Raw genomic sequence first — 19,334 nt, 5'->3', positions numbered from 1 at the left:
GAATGTTCGCGAGAGCTAGGAAGAAGCGGGATATCTTTGCGAGTTAAGTTGGAAACTCCAGATCAAGTTCTTTTCGCTGTGGTAAACCGGTCTGTCGTAGGCGTAGCCGGTTGAGGCGTTGACATCGGTAGACCCCACCTTCTCGTTGGTAACTAGGGCTATGTCTACCCGGCTGGCCGTCTCAAAAAACCGACCAATCCGCGATGCGAGACGGCCACTGTCGGCGCGTAAAGTAGCGGAGGCGCCTTTGTTGCAAGGGGTCGACGAGTGCTGAAAAGAAGGGCTGAGAGTGGGGTTGTATATGCATCGAGCAGAAAGGGAGGCAGGCGGTGACGAAGGGGAAGGGATCGTTCACGCGAGAGAGAGAGCAAAAAGGAGGAACGCAGAGAGGACGAGAAGGGTAGAGGGGGCCAGAAGTGTCGGAGGGGGTGTGTGGGTCGGGTAAACGCCACCCTCCGCGAAAGGGTATATGTGTGGGTGCGTATACGGCGCACAGCCGCCCCCAGGGGTTTCCCTTCTTCGTTGGCTGCCGCGCAGTCGAGCAACCCTGTGCTGCTCGGCAGCTCAGTTGCCCATCGCCGCGACGACGACACGGTTGCGCCACGACGACAGTCAGACGTTAACGTATCAGGGCTACTCCGAGAGTAAACACGTTGCTTCTCTTATCTGACGCGTAATTTGATTCGTTCGGATCGAGTTTCGAGGGACCAGCAACGCAAGGAGATCCAGCCATCAAGCACAGTCATCGGTTGAAACTCGGCACGCGAATCCACGTAGTTTAGTACTGGCCCGATCTTGAGTAGCCGCGGTGGTGCTGTCAGTGAACTGGCTCCGGTGAATCCGACGGTTCTTTTTCAGTGCGCAATTTTTAAACGAACACAAGGAAGCGAGAGAAGAGCTGGAAGTAGCGGGAGTATCTACGGTGTAAGAAGCTAACGAAGAGTATGGAAAAGGAATCGAAATCGGTCGCCGGACGTTACTCGTGATTCCTCGATTATCGTCCGATTCGTCTTGTATGAGGTACCGGCGGAAGAGTTTCAATGCACGAGTGCCTTTCCAGTTCAGTAAAGGATTTAGCAGAGGCGAGGAAGACTCTGTTGTCCTTGAAATTCAATCCCCACGCGAGGAGAATGAAAGAAAGCGGTTCCACGAATTTCCATGCGCATCGCTAAGGTCCAACCAGAGTTTTGTTCGGTGGCAAGAAACGATGAATAAGCCCATCACGTGCTATCTGGAGCTTGAATAGAATTTCTGAACGAAGATAAGGTTCTAATTGTCTTCGAACGAGTTCAGTTTAGCGAACAAGTCTACCGGTCGGTACTCGAGGAGCGATGAACGCAGGAATCCGTACCTGATCACAACGAAACCACCATTCAACGAAGAGACTAGACGAAAGTGTGAGGTTAAACGCGTAGTTTCTAGACAGTAGATGTGTTAAAGTGTGAAACGAAACACGGGATAATACGGTTGCACCGAAAACAGGAACCGAGTTGTTTCTCGAGTCGCCGCTCAAGTTGCCGTCGCTCGCTGCAAGCTGTCCGGAGTTGCTTCGCTCGACGGATCGCTGGCTTCTACCTTTACAACGAAGATAAGTTGAAAACACGTTACACTAAGCACTGTAATCATTCTCCACGATCGACGAATATTACTTTTGGACACATTTTCAATGATGGAGATTTATGAGAACACTTAGGGCCGCTGACAGGTCCATCAGTCGGTTTCTTCATTTTCGTACGAACGAATACCTCTTATATTTCGCGATATCAACTGAACTGCTCAATTAGTAATCGCTTCGTAGCAAGCCTATAATAAGAATAAACTCCTAGTGATTTCCGAGTTGCTAAAGCTATTGAAAACTATGCGACTGCTCGCCGCAAACCGTCGGATCTCGAGCAAGCGTTATGTCAAGGCCTAGCAACGATAATAGCTTCGTTCTTTTCTATTCGTTTCTTTGACTATACAAATGAATCAGTCTGCGATTTTTAATCCTCTGTAATCATCGTGTACGGTTACGACAAAGCCCAACGAATTCAGCCTTTCCGTTCGAGAGTCTCCAACAGCAGAATCGCTTATAAACAAAGTTCCTAGCAATCGAGACGTTACCTCGAGACGAAAGAGCAACGACAAACTGTTCAAACTTGTAGCGTGGAATAGTCGAGTAACAGCGCAGGCGAAACGAACAACGATCTCCTTCAAACTTGTTGTTTCAACGAGTTCAACCGAAGATGCTCCATTGACGGGGAGAACAAGCAAAGGATCAAAACGTATAGCATTAACGATAAGTCGTGAGAGAAGAATGTCGTTTTGAGCCGTTAGAATAATCAACAAAGACACAAAAATGCCACAGCGATCGCCGTTTGCGATCCAGGAGCTGCTGGGGCTGAATGGTACCGGAAACGGAAGCGGTACCGATCGCGGTTCACCTCAAGGATCACCGCCGGCCGGCGTCTCCGCTGTTTCTTACGCGCCTACGGCGCCTCATCACAAGTTATGGGACTACATGCCTAGCTTGACGAATCATCTGGGCAATCTGGGGAATCTTGGGAATCTGGGCAACCTCACGGCCTCGCGGATGGCCTATCTGAATGCGCAGGCGGCCGTCGCGGCTGCCTTCCTGCCGCCGCCCCACCCCCACCCTGCACACCACGTACCGCATCATCAGGTACATCAGCCGGGACAACTTCCGGCTTCACCGGCCGGTGTCAACGTGCATCCGGGTGCACACGCGCAGCACGTACTTCCGGGTACCGCAGTTACCACGAACCATCATCAGCATAGTCCGACTCAGCACACGCCACCCCATGGTGAGTTGATTCTTCGTATCATTTCTTTCATAGACATCGACTCAGAATGCGTTCAGCAGTAGATATACATATTCAATTAGTAAAGCTAATTAGGTTTGATTTCAGTTGAGAGATCGTTTATTGCACACCAGGTGCATCAATGACCGTAAATTTGGCGTGAATGAAGATTTGTGAATATGCTTGTTTATAACGACAAGTATTAGTTGAAAAGATCGTCATAATTACAATTATTACAAATTATTACAATTATTACGATTATCATTAAGTCTTTCGTCTTATCGGTGCAGTTCAAAGCGATGGAAATTGCTGGATAATGATTCAGAGGCATGATTATCGTATCCTTACCTTAATTCATAAATTTGTTCGTTACCCGACAGTTTTATTGACATAAAATTGCATCGTTAATACCGAAGGTGCTGCGTTACGTTATTAACGTTCCTTTTGAAAGAAACTGTAGCCCTTTCACAGGAAAACGGTCCTGTCGCGAATTTCTCATTGCTTATTTCCAACGAACTTGGACGAATGACGTTCTGCCGCGTGGCGAGCGTAATGCGTCATTATCATTAAAACTCGCCCCGTTTTTTATAGATGACGATTAAGATGACATTGTTTCCGTCAGATCGTTCCGCTCGCGAGGCGTGGCCCATTGTGCTTCGACAATTATAACCGTACCATTTATTCCACGAATGGAGCCTCTAACTGTTTCTTTCATTTGGCGCGAGGAGGAGAAGGGGGGGCCGGCGAAGAATTGATAATTAATTTTACACAAACCGTGCGCGTATTGTGGCCGAGTAACAAGCAACCACTTCGTTCAATCTTAACACATTCGTTAAGACCTACATCTTGGCGAGGCAATCCATAGAAACGGATGCCGTTCAACGGAACAAGGTTCGCGTCTCGGCGGTGCCGCGTTGTTAGCTGCTCTCTCGCACCTAGACGCGAATTTTACAATAATAGTAACCTGAACTTTTAAAACGAAAGGACGGGAACGCGTTTGCTACGCTGCCTATACAAGCCGTACTTCCTTTTAACACGTTGCTCCTTACACTGCCCTAAGCGGCGGCCAAGGAACAAGAAAGAACCGAGAAACCAATTAAAACGCAGCCTCGAACCTAGCCATTGATTCTGCTGCAGTTAACGAACGTTGTAACGCGTTCATCAAGCGCGATACGACGATTCATTCGCCCACAAGCATCGATACATCGTAATAAAGCATTGATCGGCAATCATCGGGATTGCGTTTCAATCTTTAGACAAGGATGAACCCACGACCCTCGCGTGTCACGAACGTTGAAGTAAATTAATAGGCGTATCGTCGTCCCACCGTGAAACGAGCACTTAACGTGCCACTTACGGCTATCACTTGATAGAGAGCCACTCAAGATCGTGTTACCGAAAATTGACGCGCAACTTTCTTATATATCCACGTGCAAACTCTACTGTGTTGCGAGTTTTCGCCCAGTTTTGGGGAAACCGATGAGATCTCGTCAGCTGACCGACAGCTTCACGCCTCGTGAAATCAATTCGTCGATTTATGTACAAACAATTGGGCCTTGCTTGACCAGCTGCCACAAGATATCGAGTAACTACACTCGAGGAAATCGAGTGCCAATTCCCCGAATCGAGATTTACACAAGCACGAAACACGGTGAGTTCGGAACAGCAAAAAAAAAAAAAAAAATTGCTGGCTGTTCTTCGAGAGATTAGCGTCAGATGAGTCGGACAGAAAGAATAAGGCAAAGAAAGAGGGTAGCACTGGGGTGAGTGCACTGTGGGAATTGAATATTTTTGTCAGAATAATCCCCAACGTTATGAATAATTAGTGGTATAATGAGTTGAGTGTTGGGCAGACCTGCAATGTCTCACCAAAACACAAAGAACCTCGACAAAACGTAAAAATGGCCGCACTCCGACAAACTGTTCTCAACCTGCGCGGACTAACCCTTCGTTTCATTTACTTGAGAATTTTTCTCTTTTAATTATTACAGTCGCTATCCTTTGGACTACCTGTTTATAGAATAGTCAGAGAAGAAAATTATAAAAACTACCGACGTTCATTTGTTTAAAAGATTTTTAGTCGTCAAGTAATTGACATTAAATCATTCTAAATTAATTCAGTTCCTTAAGTAGCAGGCAATGATTGCTAATAGAAATTATTTAAAACCCTGATATGGTATCGAAATCATTCGATAAAAGGCGGAAAAAGTTTTTTTTAAAGCTGTTATTACAGCAATAATATGGTGTCTCGAATAGCGTGTAGATTTTATCCGTATAACGAATTTTTGAGAACGATTTTCGGGTGTCGGGTTCCCGGTGCAGCACAAAGGATCTGCCCTTCCATTCAAACGTCACTCTAGCACCTCGTCTTACAGTACAGCATTTATTTGGCGCACTTCATTCGTTCCTTTTTGTCTTAAATCTTGGGCAGACTTAAAGACGAGAGCACAGACCAGCCAACCGCTCGATTTGTTCTCGATAATAATTATATCGATCGCTGTGAGATCGATTACGCGTCGTGACGTTAACAATTTCGCAGGATCTGTCACGTGGAACAGCCCTCTAAGGCCGTTTGGCTCGGTCGTCGATTAAGAATCTTTTGTTCCTTGGGCATAATGGATTCTCGAGCACGAAAATTCGAGCCAAAGAGGCTGGATGTTGTATACTGTACGCTTTACAAAAATAATGAAAAATATACAAAGAATATTTGTTACTCGAGTATATTTTGTATGCGTGTAGCATACGTAGAAATAGGTAAGAAGTTTATAATATTATATTTCCTAGATTAAGCAGTAAATGAACGATAGTATGAGGCGAAAAGTATTCCAGGATGGTAAATGGCGTATGATCGATTCGCTTGGCACAGCGTTAATCGGTAGTAGGAAGGAAAGAGGGTCGGAATGCAGGAACTGTGCGGATCGTATTGTCTAAAAATTCCGAGATTCGCGCCGGTTCGTGTCGAGGCTTTGCCTTTCCAGTGGCTTGTACAGGAGCTTGTCTCTCCTCTCGCTCCGCTTTTTTCGGTTCGTTTGAAGTTGGCAATCAACTAGATTGCCTATCAACGCCTGAGAAGTCTCCTTGCACACTCCCGTCGGTCCACTCCTTTTCTTGCTCCCACACTCTCTCGCTCACTCTCACTCCCTCTCCTTCTCTATTGCACCCTCACACACGGCCACGCGACAACGTTGTTCTTCGTTTATTCCCTCCACGCTGCGTGCTCGTTTCCACCCGCAGCGATCTTGTGCGCTTTCGTGCGGCACGGCGCCTCGATTCTTCCTTCCCTCGTTTCTTCCCCTTTTTACATCTTTCTCCTACTTTCTTTCGGCCCACCCCCTTCTGCCCCTGCCACATCCTTTCTCTCATGCTTGATATCGTCCTGGTAACACATCTCCGAGGACCATTCCGCAAAACGTGCCGCAATCGGTCCTCCATTGTTCCTGTGTACCCCTTTCATCCAAGGCACTGGGAAAATGTGTAGGTTCTTAGGCCGTTTCTGTTCGAAGGATTCCCGATTGTAATCGTTGACCATTATTTTATGGACAGGGAACTTTCCATTGAGAGATGTTAGAGTCATTATTAGTCCCTGTCGCAAAAGCGATCACGAATACGGTACATCTATGAGAATCGTAGAGAAAGAAGAGAATTCTCGCGTTGATTTGTCACGCCTCTGACAGAATGGTTTCTGGCGGAAAGTCGAGGAACGATAGGAAAAAAGAGAGGAACTCTGGACTAGCCGAGGAGAGCGCGGAGGAGCGGGAGTAGGTGGGCGGTTGGCGATGGTGGAAGCACGGATAAGGGGTGCGGCCTGTAGGCGCAGGTCGATACTGATTAGTACTTCAAAGCGGCTTGAACGCGAGCCCCACGCGCTCCGACATCGACGGTGGATTTGTGACAAAGCAAGCGCCGCCACTCGAGCAAAAAATCTTGAACAAATTAGCGGATTATGAATTCGCTCGGCTTTGTTTTCAGGAAAGTGGTTGCAGACACGTATAAGAGGCTCGCGACACAAATACCTAGCCAGCCCTCCGTTCGTCCATATTTCCGCGTGTTTCGCGCTTCTGTCTATGTGTACGCGGCCGATTTTGCGCGATCACGTGTGCGTAAGAGTCGCTGCAATTCAAATTAGCCCATTACGCTCGTCGGAAACCAATACCGTGCGGTCCAGACACGAACCGTGAACGGTTTCTTCGACGTCTCCTACACGGTGTTCCTATTCAAAGAGCTTCAAAACGTTTGACTCGTCGTTCAACACTTGTTACAGCATTGTAACTTTCGTACTGAAACTTCTGCCTTAGTGTCACGTTTCTGAAAAGTCCGGTATAGTACGAAATGAAATATCGGCAGATGTATTGAATATATATAAGTATATGGATCATAGTTAATCGATTTACTTCGAAGAAGAAATATATCGCGGACCAGCCATCTCGTCCGGTAGGTTATGCAACTGTGAATGCAAATTAAACGAAATTAAACAGTTAATTAAAGTACCGGCACCCTCTAGGAGAAGTTAATTGAGATTCTTGGGAGATTTGTCGCGCGGAATGTCTTAATTTAGTCCCTTAAGCGCCCTAACTCGCCTTAACAACTTAGAATAATTGGATAACACTGCCAGGGCGCACTCAACGTCAGAAGTAGGAAAATTCAGTCTCTCGTCTCGGAGAAGCGTCTTTTTCTTTTCTTCCCTTTTATTTTTCTACCCTTTCCTTTCTTTTTTTAACACGTCAAGATGTTCATGTATACTTGTTCACAGCGATATTCTCTCGCGTGCCTTAATTTCATTTATAGTAACTTGTACAAGCTTTTACTACGACCGTAGAAGTTACTTTTCCTTAACATGTCTTGATCGAAATAGGAAACAGGATACCGATAGATATAGATATAAGCATCTTCCACGTGCGAAACAGCAAATTCTCGTTTTCCCATCGATCAATTGGCCACAAATTCTCCTGGCTCGGTCAGAAACAAGTTTATCTCATTGCACTCTGGTCGCGGTGTCAATCATACGACCCTCTCTTGTCTAATCGCATAATCCGCTCGAATAAATCAATCCAGGAAATACGAGGAAAATCTCTTCTCTCTATACTTCTCGCCTGCTTGCCTGCGGAAAATACTAAATTGCTGTTCGACGTAAATCCAAAAGTAGTCGCTACCTAACAAGATAGCAACGCAAATTCTTCTTTGATAATCATGTATTTGTCCAATATACATAGTATGATCGTAACTACGAATTCCGATAATGTTTCGATTCAATCGATAATGTTTACGTACGAATAAAACCGATCAACGCGTCAAATAGCGGAGCTGGAAAGTGAAGCCGAGTCCCCATCTATCTCATCGACGTGGTCGTTACTTAATTATTTAATCTCGCGATATGGTACATCACGGCATCGTCATCAGCGGAAAATCCATCGATAGATTATCGACAGACAAACGATATCCATCTATCCCCCTGACAAAATCAGACACGCTAACAGGCTGGGTAAGCATGTTCCACCATAGCGTAAACTCGTCGGAATTATTTCAAGGCGGTACGTACACGTAGACGATGGTGGTTGGTAGGTTGGTAGGCGACTATCAATCGGCCTTTTCGCGGCTGCTACTCACCTCGTAAATTTTCACCCTTTGACACGCGCCTAATACGAGCCCCTTTGGGGGCTACAAGCTCGAGCACGGTTGCCGCTGTGTTACGGCTATGCTGCCGGCCGACGTGGCTGCCTAACCCCTCGGGAGCTGCGTTAATGAAATAACACGGGAATTAGTCTCGGACATTACCGGCAAACTATGTCCATTACCACGGGCCCGCGCGCGTACACTGTACCGTGGAACTTTCTACTCGATATTCCACAGTATTTCCGGCCATCGTTTCTGCAAATCGTGACCAAACCATAGGACGGTATCGCTAATTAGCAGGACGCGATCGCTGGACTCTGGTCGAGACTCGGTGACTTGATCGATGTACCCACCGAAATTAAGTGGAAATTGAGTGTAATTGTAATTATCGAGTATCGGTTTGTAACGCGGCTCGCTTTCGACGTCGGTCATGACAGAGTGATAATCCGGATCAATAGTGGTTAACATCGAGCGTACGTTCGATTAACTCGAGACGATGGCGCGTCACTGGGTCAAAGTAATTGAAAATACTGGCCAGCTTTCGAGACTTCGAATCGATTACGCGGTCTTGGCTCTATGCTGCATCACGTCCCTTTCCTCCACGTGCACGTAACTAATTTCATACTCTGGCTGAAAAGTAGGAGGCGTATATAGCGCTCGTCAACGAGCCTCTTTTGTCCCCGCGGAGGTCCCTTCAAGAATTCTAGCGTAAATCTCGCTACGTCACTCGGTTCTTTGTAATTCTTTGCTTTCTACCTTTGCATCGACCGCGAAAGCGGCTCCGGTGCACGGGATAGTTAAATTCGGAACAATGAAAACCGCTAATTGCTATATTTTCTCAAGACGATGTGACTGAAATCGCACAATTGCGTGGGTTTGCAGCTACAAAGAGATCGACGAAGGAGATTTTCGCGCGGAACGGTTGACCTCGAAACTGAGCAGTGTAAATCGACGCGTAAAGGGACAAGGCGTTGACGCAGAGTATCGCGTCGCGCTCGCGCGTCTAACTATGGATGCGTACGTAAACGCGCGCGCGTACAAGAGCTCGCGTAGCGTCGTGTACGTGGCGTTCGTGTATACCGGTGGCAGCGTGTACCGGGCTTTCAAGCGAACGACCGTAAGTCGCTCAAATTGGTATGGATTTCCAGTCCAACACCTCGATTGTCCCCTGTGAAGAGTGCTTCGCGAGCATACATGAATTCACGCCTCAAACACACGCGCGTCGTAGTCCTCCGCTTTCCCTCTCTCCGTCTCTCTTTCTCTGCCGGTACCCGTTCCTCTCCACGGTTTCTTGTTCCTCTCTTTCTCTCCTATAGCATCGTCACCCCGAGCTTTCTCTTCTCACTCTTTCACCCGTTCCGCGGACTCGCACCAGCTTTCTCGCACTGGAGAGGAGTCGCGAGCAAATCTTACCACTGCACTGCTATGAATGAGCACGGGAACACGCGGGTTCACATGCGTGTGCACGCGTGTACGTGCATAGCGCGGCAGCCACGAGGAGTCTTGATTGCGTGCCGGTGAATGCGTTTCCACCCGTTCTCTCTAAGTAGCAGCTCATTCCGCGATGCTTGCGCTCGCGACTTGGAAAACGAAGGTAGCTTCTCGTGGTGAAGCTCTTCGAATCTACGAGTGCGTACGTGCGTGCGCTCTGCGCGGTTTCACATTGCTGCACCGTCTTTCTCACCCCTGTCAATGGATCCCGCGATAGAGTTTATTTTTTACCTCCCGTTGACTCGCTCTTTTCACAGGCCGCCGCTATACCTCTCTTTTTTCTCTTTTTTTTTTTTTTTTTGCTATTTACATCGGCAATTATTTGTCAACCGTCGTTCAGTTAGCGAGACCGATTACAGAGTGCTCGTTATCTGGAGCATCAAGAATCGTCGCTGGACCACTCCAGGCCTAATTACTCATCTCGGGTTTTATTTAATTTGGTTACCTGTCACCAGTCCGGGGACCATGAGAACTTTTCACGCACGCGGCCAACGAGTATACGATGCAAACGATAAACTGCGGGAACGCGTCACTGTTTGAGTTGACTCGACTCTGTTCAAGAAAATCATTTGTTGAACGTTCGGGACGCGTTCGAACCATGTTCCGAATGGACGAACGCGGGCGAAACATTCGATTTCAGGTAAGAAAGAGGTCCGTAAAGGAGGAGAGTAAAGAGAAGGACGTTTCTCAAGGAGTAACCACAAATCCTAGTATAATACTAATAGGCCCATAATAGAGTCAATAGGGCTTAGCCGCGCGACGACAATACGATCCTGTCAAAATACGTCGGGTAACACGAGACCTAGGAAGTGGATTTTTCTCAATGGAGGCCCCTGTCTTGTCACCAGTGGCGCGGGCCGTGCCACGTATTGTCGAGTTTTCAAAAAATCCGTAACCTTCCACCAATGTACACGATTGGGGTTTAAATTTCACCGTTGAGCACGGACACTGGATTCCGTGAAAGGCGGAACGAACGCAGGAAAACCAGGATAATACCGCAATATAATGCCTCGTGACACGCGTTCGTTTCGTACCATCAAGTGAACAGCACTCAGATCGCGATCCTGCGCCCCTAAAATGTATCCCATTCCATTTCTCGCGATTGTAGCGTGAAAAATGTCAGGATACGTTTACGACGCGTGGAACGAATAAAAGATTTTCCATTGTTCGCGTCTAACTGTGTTCGCTCGAACGAGTGTTAATCACCGTTGGAGTATCAACGAATCCCTGCTCCATATTTGCCATGGTCTCCTCGACTCTAAGGCTTGTTAAGTGCTCCGACGGTGGAGCATACTTTTCTGGGTTAATTTATCAAACAAACGCGCAAACTCGGCACAAGCTCGGCATCCCTATTTTAAGACGGCGGCTCGTTAAAGTCGTTTGAGGGTGGAGTTCCGCCACCCCCGTGGCCGCCAGCCACGACACAACTACAAGTACAACACCGCGGCGAGCCCCGGTGTCGAGCTGCCCATACACTTGCACAAAGTCGTGTTCCTGAAACGCGAACTTTGCGTTCGTATTCCAGACCCTCTGCCCCTCGTCCCTCTCTGCTCGCTCTTTATCGCTCCGTCGACTGGAGGCAACGAGCCCTAACCTTCTTAGGAACGCGAGAATCTTTTTCAACCCCTGTTTTTCAGACCCCACGAGCCATCCGTACCAACGGGAACGACTTTATTAGAAAATGGCCGTGGCGAAACGTCTTAATACGCGGACTTATTTTCATTCCAGGGGCCACCACGGTATCTGAAAAGGAGTTTAGTATCTGACTACCGCTACGCGAGTTTACCTGAGCGACCTTTTAGAAAATGGAAAAGCGAGCGGTCGTCAGCCGCAGGTGTCGACAAAGTGAATCAGAATCCCGTGCACGATTAACGGGCGGATTTGTTCTGTCGTGCGTTGGGCAATTAAATCCGCAGGAACGGCGGAACTAACGAGTGAAATCTCACGAGCGAGCAACGAACGAACGAACCAACCAACTCGCGAATACGAACCTCTGCGCCTGGCAAGGATCGCGCGGTTTTCAAAATTGCCTTTAATTACGAATATCGCTGTTGTGGTCTCGACACGAAAGCCAAGCTACTTGTCACTCGTTAAACGGAAAATTATGGAAACGCAATAATTAAGATCGTATGCATTTTCTCTGACATTATGCTACCGCCAATTTGCTGTTTTCAATCATGTACACTTTGCTCTTCAATATACATCTTTTTCTTCGAGCGATCAAAGTCCTAATCAAATTGATCTTTACATCGATGAAACGCGGAAGTTCGACTTTGCGTTAAATTATAGTTACGCAAAAGCATCAACTCCTCCAATAATCATTTTAACGAGGTGACCCAGGTCACGTCTGGTCCCGTGCAAAAAAGACCGTTGTGTTTTTTTATGACATTTTAATTAATTAAATTACAGTTAATTCTGGTCGAATCATTAAGGGTAACGTATTCGACTCGACTCGTGTATAGATATGCATATGTATATGACTCCCTCTCTGGATCCCAAAGGCCATTGAGGCCGGGTGAAAAATGTCTTACTAGGCACTAATGAAATAATTGTCGAGTTAATTTCGCGAAGTCGTTAATCAGGGTTGAGTCTCAAAGTAACTCTAGCATGTGCCACTCCTTCGAAATGTGTTTCACGGAATTCTAGTCAATTTCTAGTTAATGAAATTTCATTTCGCGAATATACCTGTTATATTTTATTTGGCGTAATCTTTCTTTCTCTTACTTACCGAATCTTTCAGTCCTGATATTCGTAATAGATTATTATTGCGACGAATATTTTCTACCGTAATTCCCAACATGAAATATCCAACCAGACTTCTTATGAAACGTTCGAAATATTTTATAATTGCTTGCTTTTCACACCAATAAAGTAACGTTATTTCTGTTCCAGGTTTCTCTCAATCGAAGAGTTCGTTCTCGAATACCAGTCCAGGTAAGACGTTTCTTAATATACTTCGTTATGTAGGAACAAACGCAACATCATCCATACGATATCTTCGAAATTTGGTTGCCTCACAAATTCCATATGGTTGGGAAAATTTGCTTCTGTCCATAAACACGCGCAAACGACCATGCTGAGGTTATGACAATTTCGCTTGAGTCTCCTCTTGGCAACGCTGCTCCTAACCCGACAATGTTCGATATTTATCGCCAGTCTGATATACTTTCACGGAGCAAATATTAAGTTCCAAAGCGATTTGGCAGTCCGTGTGAAAAAGGAACGGAAGAACTTCGACAATTCCATTCCAAAACATGTTTTGAGTTACTCGAGAAGAAATTTATGATATAAAGTGGTAACAGCACGATGATTTACAAAAACGCAAATTTATGTTAGGATTTATAACGGGTATCTCGGTTGCCATGACAGGGCTAGATTGCTCATACGATGACGTCATGCGGCGAAGAAAACTGATTACGTATTCATACCCGCGATGATTCCGATTTTTCCGAGCCATTAAACCGTGCTTGCTTAACCCGCAAAGCGATGTCGTTCGAAACAAGGGACGACAGGTCGAAAATGATTTCCGTGTATCATCTTTGCGTCTAATGGGGCTGTGTTCCAACTTCGTTGCATGTACTTATTCCGCACTTAAAACGTTTCCAAAGCTCAAGAATATGTGTTAAAGATTTTCAGCGTACGAGCAATCGTTTATAATTTCGTTTAGTCTCGAGTTTTCTCGGCGACCCCAATATTAAATTTCTTGTCAAAATATTTCGGGAAATCGAGGGTGCATGCCACACCCTCCCCTATTCGAGCGCTAATCGGTAACGGGATACTTTCTTCTTCCCGAAACTTGATTCTATATCTACGCCCACCGTTAAAATCTAAATCGTTGCTCTTTGGACTGTGAATCGGGAAAATGTGGACAAAATTCTTCGAAATCGTCTGCCGGACTAGTATTAAGATACCAGTCAATTAGAAAGAAACCCTCGTATTTAGGACACACGAATTTCCAACAAGAAGTAAAAATGCAACGGATCTGATGAAAGAACGAAAACGTACCAATTACGGGGAAGATTCTCAATTTCCTTGAAGGAAACGATCACGAGTCTGTGTTGAAAGTGCGTCGTTAAGAAGGAACCGTGGAAGATAGGGATTTTATTGGCCAGAATTTCCGTTGCGTCAGCAGAACGACGAACGGTTTGCCATCAGGATTACGAAGGATTCCGCAAGGACCGAGAGAGAGGCGTCCGTAACGAGCAGCTTCCCGACAGAATTGGTTGTTTTAACAACTGCGCGCCACTTTGAGCCCGCTAGGTAAGAGGACCTCTGTCGAGGGATGTGGAAAAGGGTACGAGCGAACGGGCGACGTGAGGGATCGGAGGCGGAGACGAAGGCGGAGGCGGAGGTGGAGAAAGAGAGAAAATACGCGGTTTTCGCGAAGACACGGTGCTGAGGTACAAGCCGCTGCCGTAATAGTCCAATTTGCCGGCAAAGGAAAATACCGGAGGATTCTGGGAGCAAAAGGAGACTGGCATGGCTCCCGGGGTGGTACTAGCAACGCTCAGAAAAGCCGGCTGGAAAATTGGAGACGCGACGAAACATGGAGCAAGGGAGCCTTTACGTGGAGTATAGTTTCCGCTAGAATGCCACCTACTTTTCTACCAGCTTCGGTTTACGACCTAGCACGATGTCAATTACATATTGATAGTGCTGTGATAAAAAAAAGGAGCAGCCATCAACCCGTATGGGCAACAGTATTTCCGCGTGCCGTTGCACATTATATCGGAAATGTACAGCCCTGCAACTTCCAGCAAATTCAGTTATCTACAGACGACAAAATAGATTTGTTAGCTGGAATTGAATTCTAAATATTCGCAGATACTAAAAATGAAGGAAATTCTCTGTCACAAGTACCGATGCTCGAATAAAGTAAGGTAGAAAATCGCAGCAAGCAGACTGGAAATCATAGTGATGTAAATCAAAATCTTGAGAATTCGAATTTGGTCACAGATTTCAAATACTATCCTCTTAGCTTCTTTAAGCTATAATTTTATTTTTTGCGGCGGTACGTCCTTATGGCATGAGAAAGGGTAATGAATTTTTTATAATAATAAGTGCGGTACAGTATTTTATAAAAATTGTATTAACCTACAGCAGGATGACTCTCGGCGATATATCGAGGGATAGAAAAACAAAAGTAGATTAATCAATATGATCCATTAAATCGCAAAAGATCTGATCCCTTATCATTCGTAGGATCGACTTATCGATTACAAGTAGCCAGATAGTTAGTAGCAAAATAATGAGCACTCATCGCGTAAATGGACGAAGAAACAGACAAGACGAACAATGGATGAACGAAGTCTACAGCCTCGGTACAAATATCAAGAAGCTCCCTGTTTCTACCGTCGCGTCGTCAGAATCTATCGAGCCCCCGAATGCTTCAGAGATTCATCATCACAAGATATTCCCGATGTCCGATCCAATCATCTTACTTTCCGTGCTATGATTTCGTCGCTCGAGTGATTAGCTGTCAGCGAGGCAGCAGGATTTTGCAGCAAATTGAGGAAAATGCGGAGAATGAAGGAAATATTATGTTATTACTCTGAATGGTGTCGGTAAGAATTGACGAGGAAATGGGTAAAGGAGCAAAGGAAGATAAATCAGATGTCGTGGGAAAATATAAACCACTTACCGTTTCTTCAACACGTCGATGAAGAAATAAAGTTGTAGTTGATGCTTCTGATTTATTGCTAAATAATGCATATCGGCAGAAAGGCAAAGAATAGCTAAAAAGGAAAAGGTATACGCACGAGAGGAAAGGTGAAAGCCGAAGTTGGGAACAAGAAGGGTCAAAGGGAAAGTAAAGAATATTTTTCTTCGATGGAAAACGAAGTGCACCGAAGCAAGAAGAAACCGGTGGTTGATTAATAGAACCGCTCGAGTCGGCACGGCGGCTTTGCAGATATTTTTGTCGTAAAGGGCTCGATTTCAAAGAGCACTACCGTTCAATGTGGAGCCGAACGTTGTTGACTGTTCGCGAAATAGTACGCGCGAGGCTCATTCGAGATCTCGAAAGTCCCCGCTGGCTATTACGATTGAAGAGTATTTGCCGGTGAAATCCCTGGGTCGAAGAGAAGAAAGTTTTCCAAGCGTGGATCGAAACAGGGGTAGAACTCGTGATGTCGCTCGAGAAAGACAGAACTCTTGGCCGAATATACTGGCAGGATTACTTTTTCCACAGTGGAACGTCGAGACGAGTGTGGCTGTTTCGTAATTAATTGTCACTCATCGTTCAAGAAGCGAAAGGAAGCTCGAGAAAACAATTTAGGTGCTTGCGAGAAAGTGTCGAAAAGAGAAGGGAGGAAGAAAGGGAAAGGGAAAGAGAAAGAGGAATCGCGAGGGTTAAGCGACAAAGGGGTTAACCAACGATTTCTCGATTCGTCGCGAAAGAGATTCTCCGGTTGAAACAGTCGAGCGGTAAATCGGAGGAACGCGCTTCCTCCGCAGTCCTTTCTTGCTTTTCCTTTCGTCACTCGTGACCGATTGTACCTATCATAGTGGCTCGAGATGCGCGTGTGTTCCCATACATCTCCTTTCATTCGAGAGACTCCAGAAGAGAAGTGGGTGGACGGTGCAGGGCTGGGGTGTCGCTAAAAACGGACAAAGAAAGAGGGTTGAACACGCGAGAGAAAGCAAGAGGAAAAGAACGTGGAGCAGAGACGAGGAGAGCCAGAACGAAGAAGAGAAAAAAGTGAGAAAGCGGAGGTGCTACGGGTGAGAAGAAGCAGATGAGAGAAAAAGGGAGGATAAAAACAGGGAGTGAGAAGGGAGTGGGAGAGAAAATGAGAGAACGAACGAGAAATGGGTGCCGAGGGCTGCCACGTCGGAGGAGGCAACAAAGATATTAATTAAGAATTAACACGCGTACTGAAACCGCCCTTAATTAGTAACAGTCAGTGCCTGGAGCAGCGGTTTGTCTGCACGAACCTGTACCACCGGCTGCAGGGTAAACATGGGGAATGAATTGTAATCAAACACACGCCACCAGATAACATACTGATTTGCGAAAATATAATTTACTTAAAATATTCTGCCGGTTAAAACGAAGAAAAAAAAAGTAGGAAGAAGAAAAATGGAAAAAGAAGAAAAAACGGGTTTCCTTCGATCGCGCGCGATCAACGAGCGTACACGATGATGGCGTTTACATGAAACGAAGTTTAGGAGCGAGGACAAAAATAGAGGTGAGCGAGCCGCGCGACGAAGGCCAAACGACATAAAGGAAAAGCCTTCAAACGGTTTTCACTCGTGTCATGAAACATTTGCTTTGATTACTAGCTGGAGCTCATTAGCACCGCAATAACGTGAAACGGGTGTACGCCCGTAAGGAAAATCTTAGAAGCTGGGCATAATACCGAAGAAGAATTTCGCTTTAAAACCCGTAAAAGGACACTTTGGATCGACTTACCGTACTCGTTCGATACGAATGCGTATATTTTCCCTCTTAGCAAAGAAGAATCCGAAGTATATCGCCAAGATTTTTCGTAGCCACGCAAATGAACGAATAGGAAATATGACTAATCAGTATCCAGCTTTCCTCCGATCGACAAACGAGTCTGTCATGTGAATATCTTCGCTCATTTGCGACAGGAAGTAATATGTCGCATTTGGAGCCCACCGGTCGAGGGCGTTTTATATACTTTGAATTTTTCTAGCGCTACTTACATATATTCAGAACGCAATTATGACCGAGCAGAATGATACCCTTTCTAATAACCGGTTAAATTCATCTTTCGGATTGAATGGCGTCGAAACTTTGAGCCGGTGAAAGGACGCTTATTTTTAATAGGAACTCGTTACACGTTCTTGCGTGGTGAATTTAGTAGTTCCCGCGGCTTTGAGAGAGCCAGAAGCGCTCACACTTTTAACAGCGCGTTCTGAATAGAGGTCATTAGCTTCGCGACGTTCCGTTCGCGATCAGTCTTAGTCCGATAGAATTTTCCTGTAACGAAAAAAATTTTTGGCTCGACGAAACAGAACAGAGAACGAGGAAGGAATTCACGACGTATGTACGAATGTACATACCTAGTGGTTGGAACCTCGACACGTAGCCGGGATCGATGCGTATACCTATTGCGTGGAGCACGTGAAATCGTGACGTCATCGACCGGAGGCCATTTTGACTCAGCTGGTCCCGACAAAAAGCAGGACGCCATGTCCTGCGAGCTTCACAATACAATGAACAACGATCTGCGTGCTCGTGTGCGCTCTACGAGCATACGGAAATTCGCCACACCGATTCACACACTCGTGTATTTTCGTGAGTGCGAGGCTCGGTAGGCTGGCACATAAAAATTTCGAACCCTTTCGTAGGGCAATGCTAGCTGAATGTACTCCTACAGAGAAAGGAATAGAGTATCCAAAAGAATAGAGTATCACGGTGATGGGGAAGGTACGAGGAGGGAAAATAGGAAGTTGATTCGTAACTTCAGAAATATTTTGACAGAAATGGGCGTGGTGGTAGTTAGAAACTGACGACATAGCTTTTCTCTGTGACGATCAAAATTTCAACCCTTTTTCATCATGCAGCCGTCTATGTCTCTCTGTCGATTCACGAGAAAGTCTTCGGTTTCACTGGTACCACTTTAAAGCGATACAACCCGCGGACGAATAAATATTATGCGGCTGAAAAATGTGCTTTCGAGAACATCCAGGCATCCTCGACTCCTTGCGGTAGGATTGTGCCGATGAAAAAGGGTTGGGGTGTGCGGGGGTGGCGCGCGAGAGGAGAAGCCCTCTTGCTGCCGTTCGTACAGATACAGTGGCTACATTGTGGGTTTAGAGGCTCATTGTGCCACGCCAACACGGGCATTGTCGTCCTTTTTCGAGGGCCGGAGATTCACACCTTTTCACCGGTGCGATTTTCCACGATGGGCGCGTTCCATTGAGCGGAAGAGGGCGAGCCTCTGCCGTGGAAGGGATGAAAGTTCGGTAGAGGGAAAAGAGATAGACAGAGATGCAGAGAACGGATAAGAACTAATGCCAAGTAACACGGAACTGTGTAGGATTCTCGCACGAATTTATTACCCGACACGATGGGGTTACACGTGCGTCTTTCTTTCGACCGGCGTCGATGGGTCGGTTGAAGTGAGAAAGACAATGGTGGCTGTTTAAAACGGGGTGTTGAGGATGTGAGAGCTCTTCTGGATTAAATTTCTTATGGTTCTACGTTTGAAAGACAGCTTTACGAGTCTTGCCAGCGGGTTGACGCGTTCCTTCAATTAAAGAAAGACACCATCGTTGTATCGTACATTACTCGATGGTGGTGCAGAGTGCGTCATAATATAAGCGTTCGATTCCACTAGCATCGTTGTTGTAATCGATGCGCGAATCGATATCACGAGCCATCTTAGCCGCGTCGCGTTCTTTCGTCAGTGGATCCACCGGAATCCGCTAATTGCACTAATTTCAATAAATTTCCTTCGA

General features: G+C 46.1%; 1 protein-coding gene across 2 annotated transcripts in view; it reads left to right on the top strand.

The window, feature by feature from the left end:
- The first annotated feature begins 596 nt into the window (after positions 1 to 596).
- The window catches only part of LOC117163469 (uncharacterized), a 50,568-nt gene continuing 31,830 nt past the window's right edge, over positions 597 to 19,334 (top strand). For both annotated transcript variants that reach the window (XM_033345778.2, XM_033345776.2), the window contains exons 1-2: positions 597 to 2,804; positions 12,795 to 12,836. In XM_033345778.2, the coding sequence (XP_033201669.1) occupies positions 2,339 to 2,804; positions 12,795 to 12,836 (508 nt within the window). In that variant the 5' untranslated portion in view covers positions 597 to 2,338. The remainder of the gene's footprint in view (positions 2,805 to 12,794; positions 12,837 to 19,334) is intronic.

The sequence above is a fragment of the Bombus vancouverensis genome, chromosome 9 (assembly GCF_051014615.1).
Source record: "Bombus vancouverensis nearcticus chromosome 9, iyBomVanc1_principal, whole genome shotgun sequence".
NCBI lineage: Eukaryota > Metazoa > Arthropoda > Insecta > Hymenoptera > Apidae > Bombus > Bombus vancouverensis.
The sequence above is the reverse complement of the archived record's forward strand: the minus strand, read 5'-3'. Positions and strand labels throughout refer to the sequence as shown.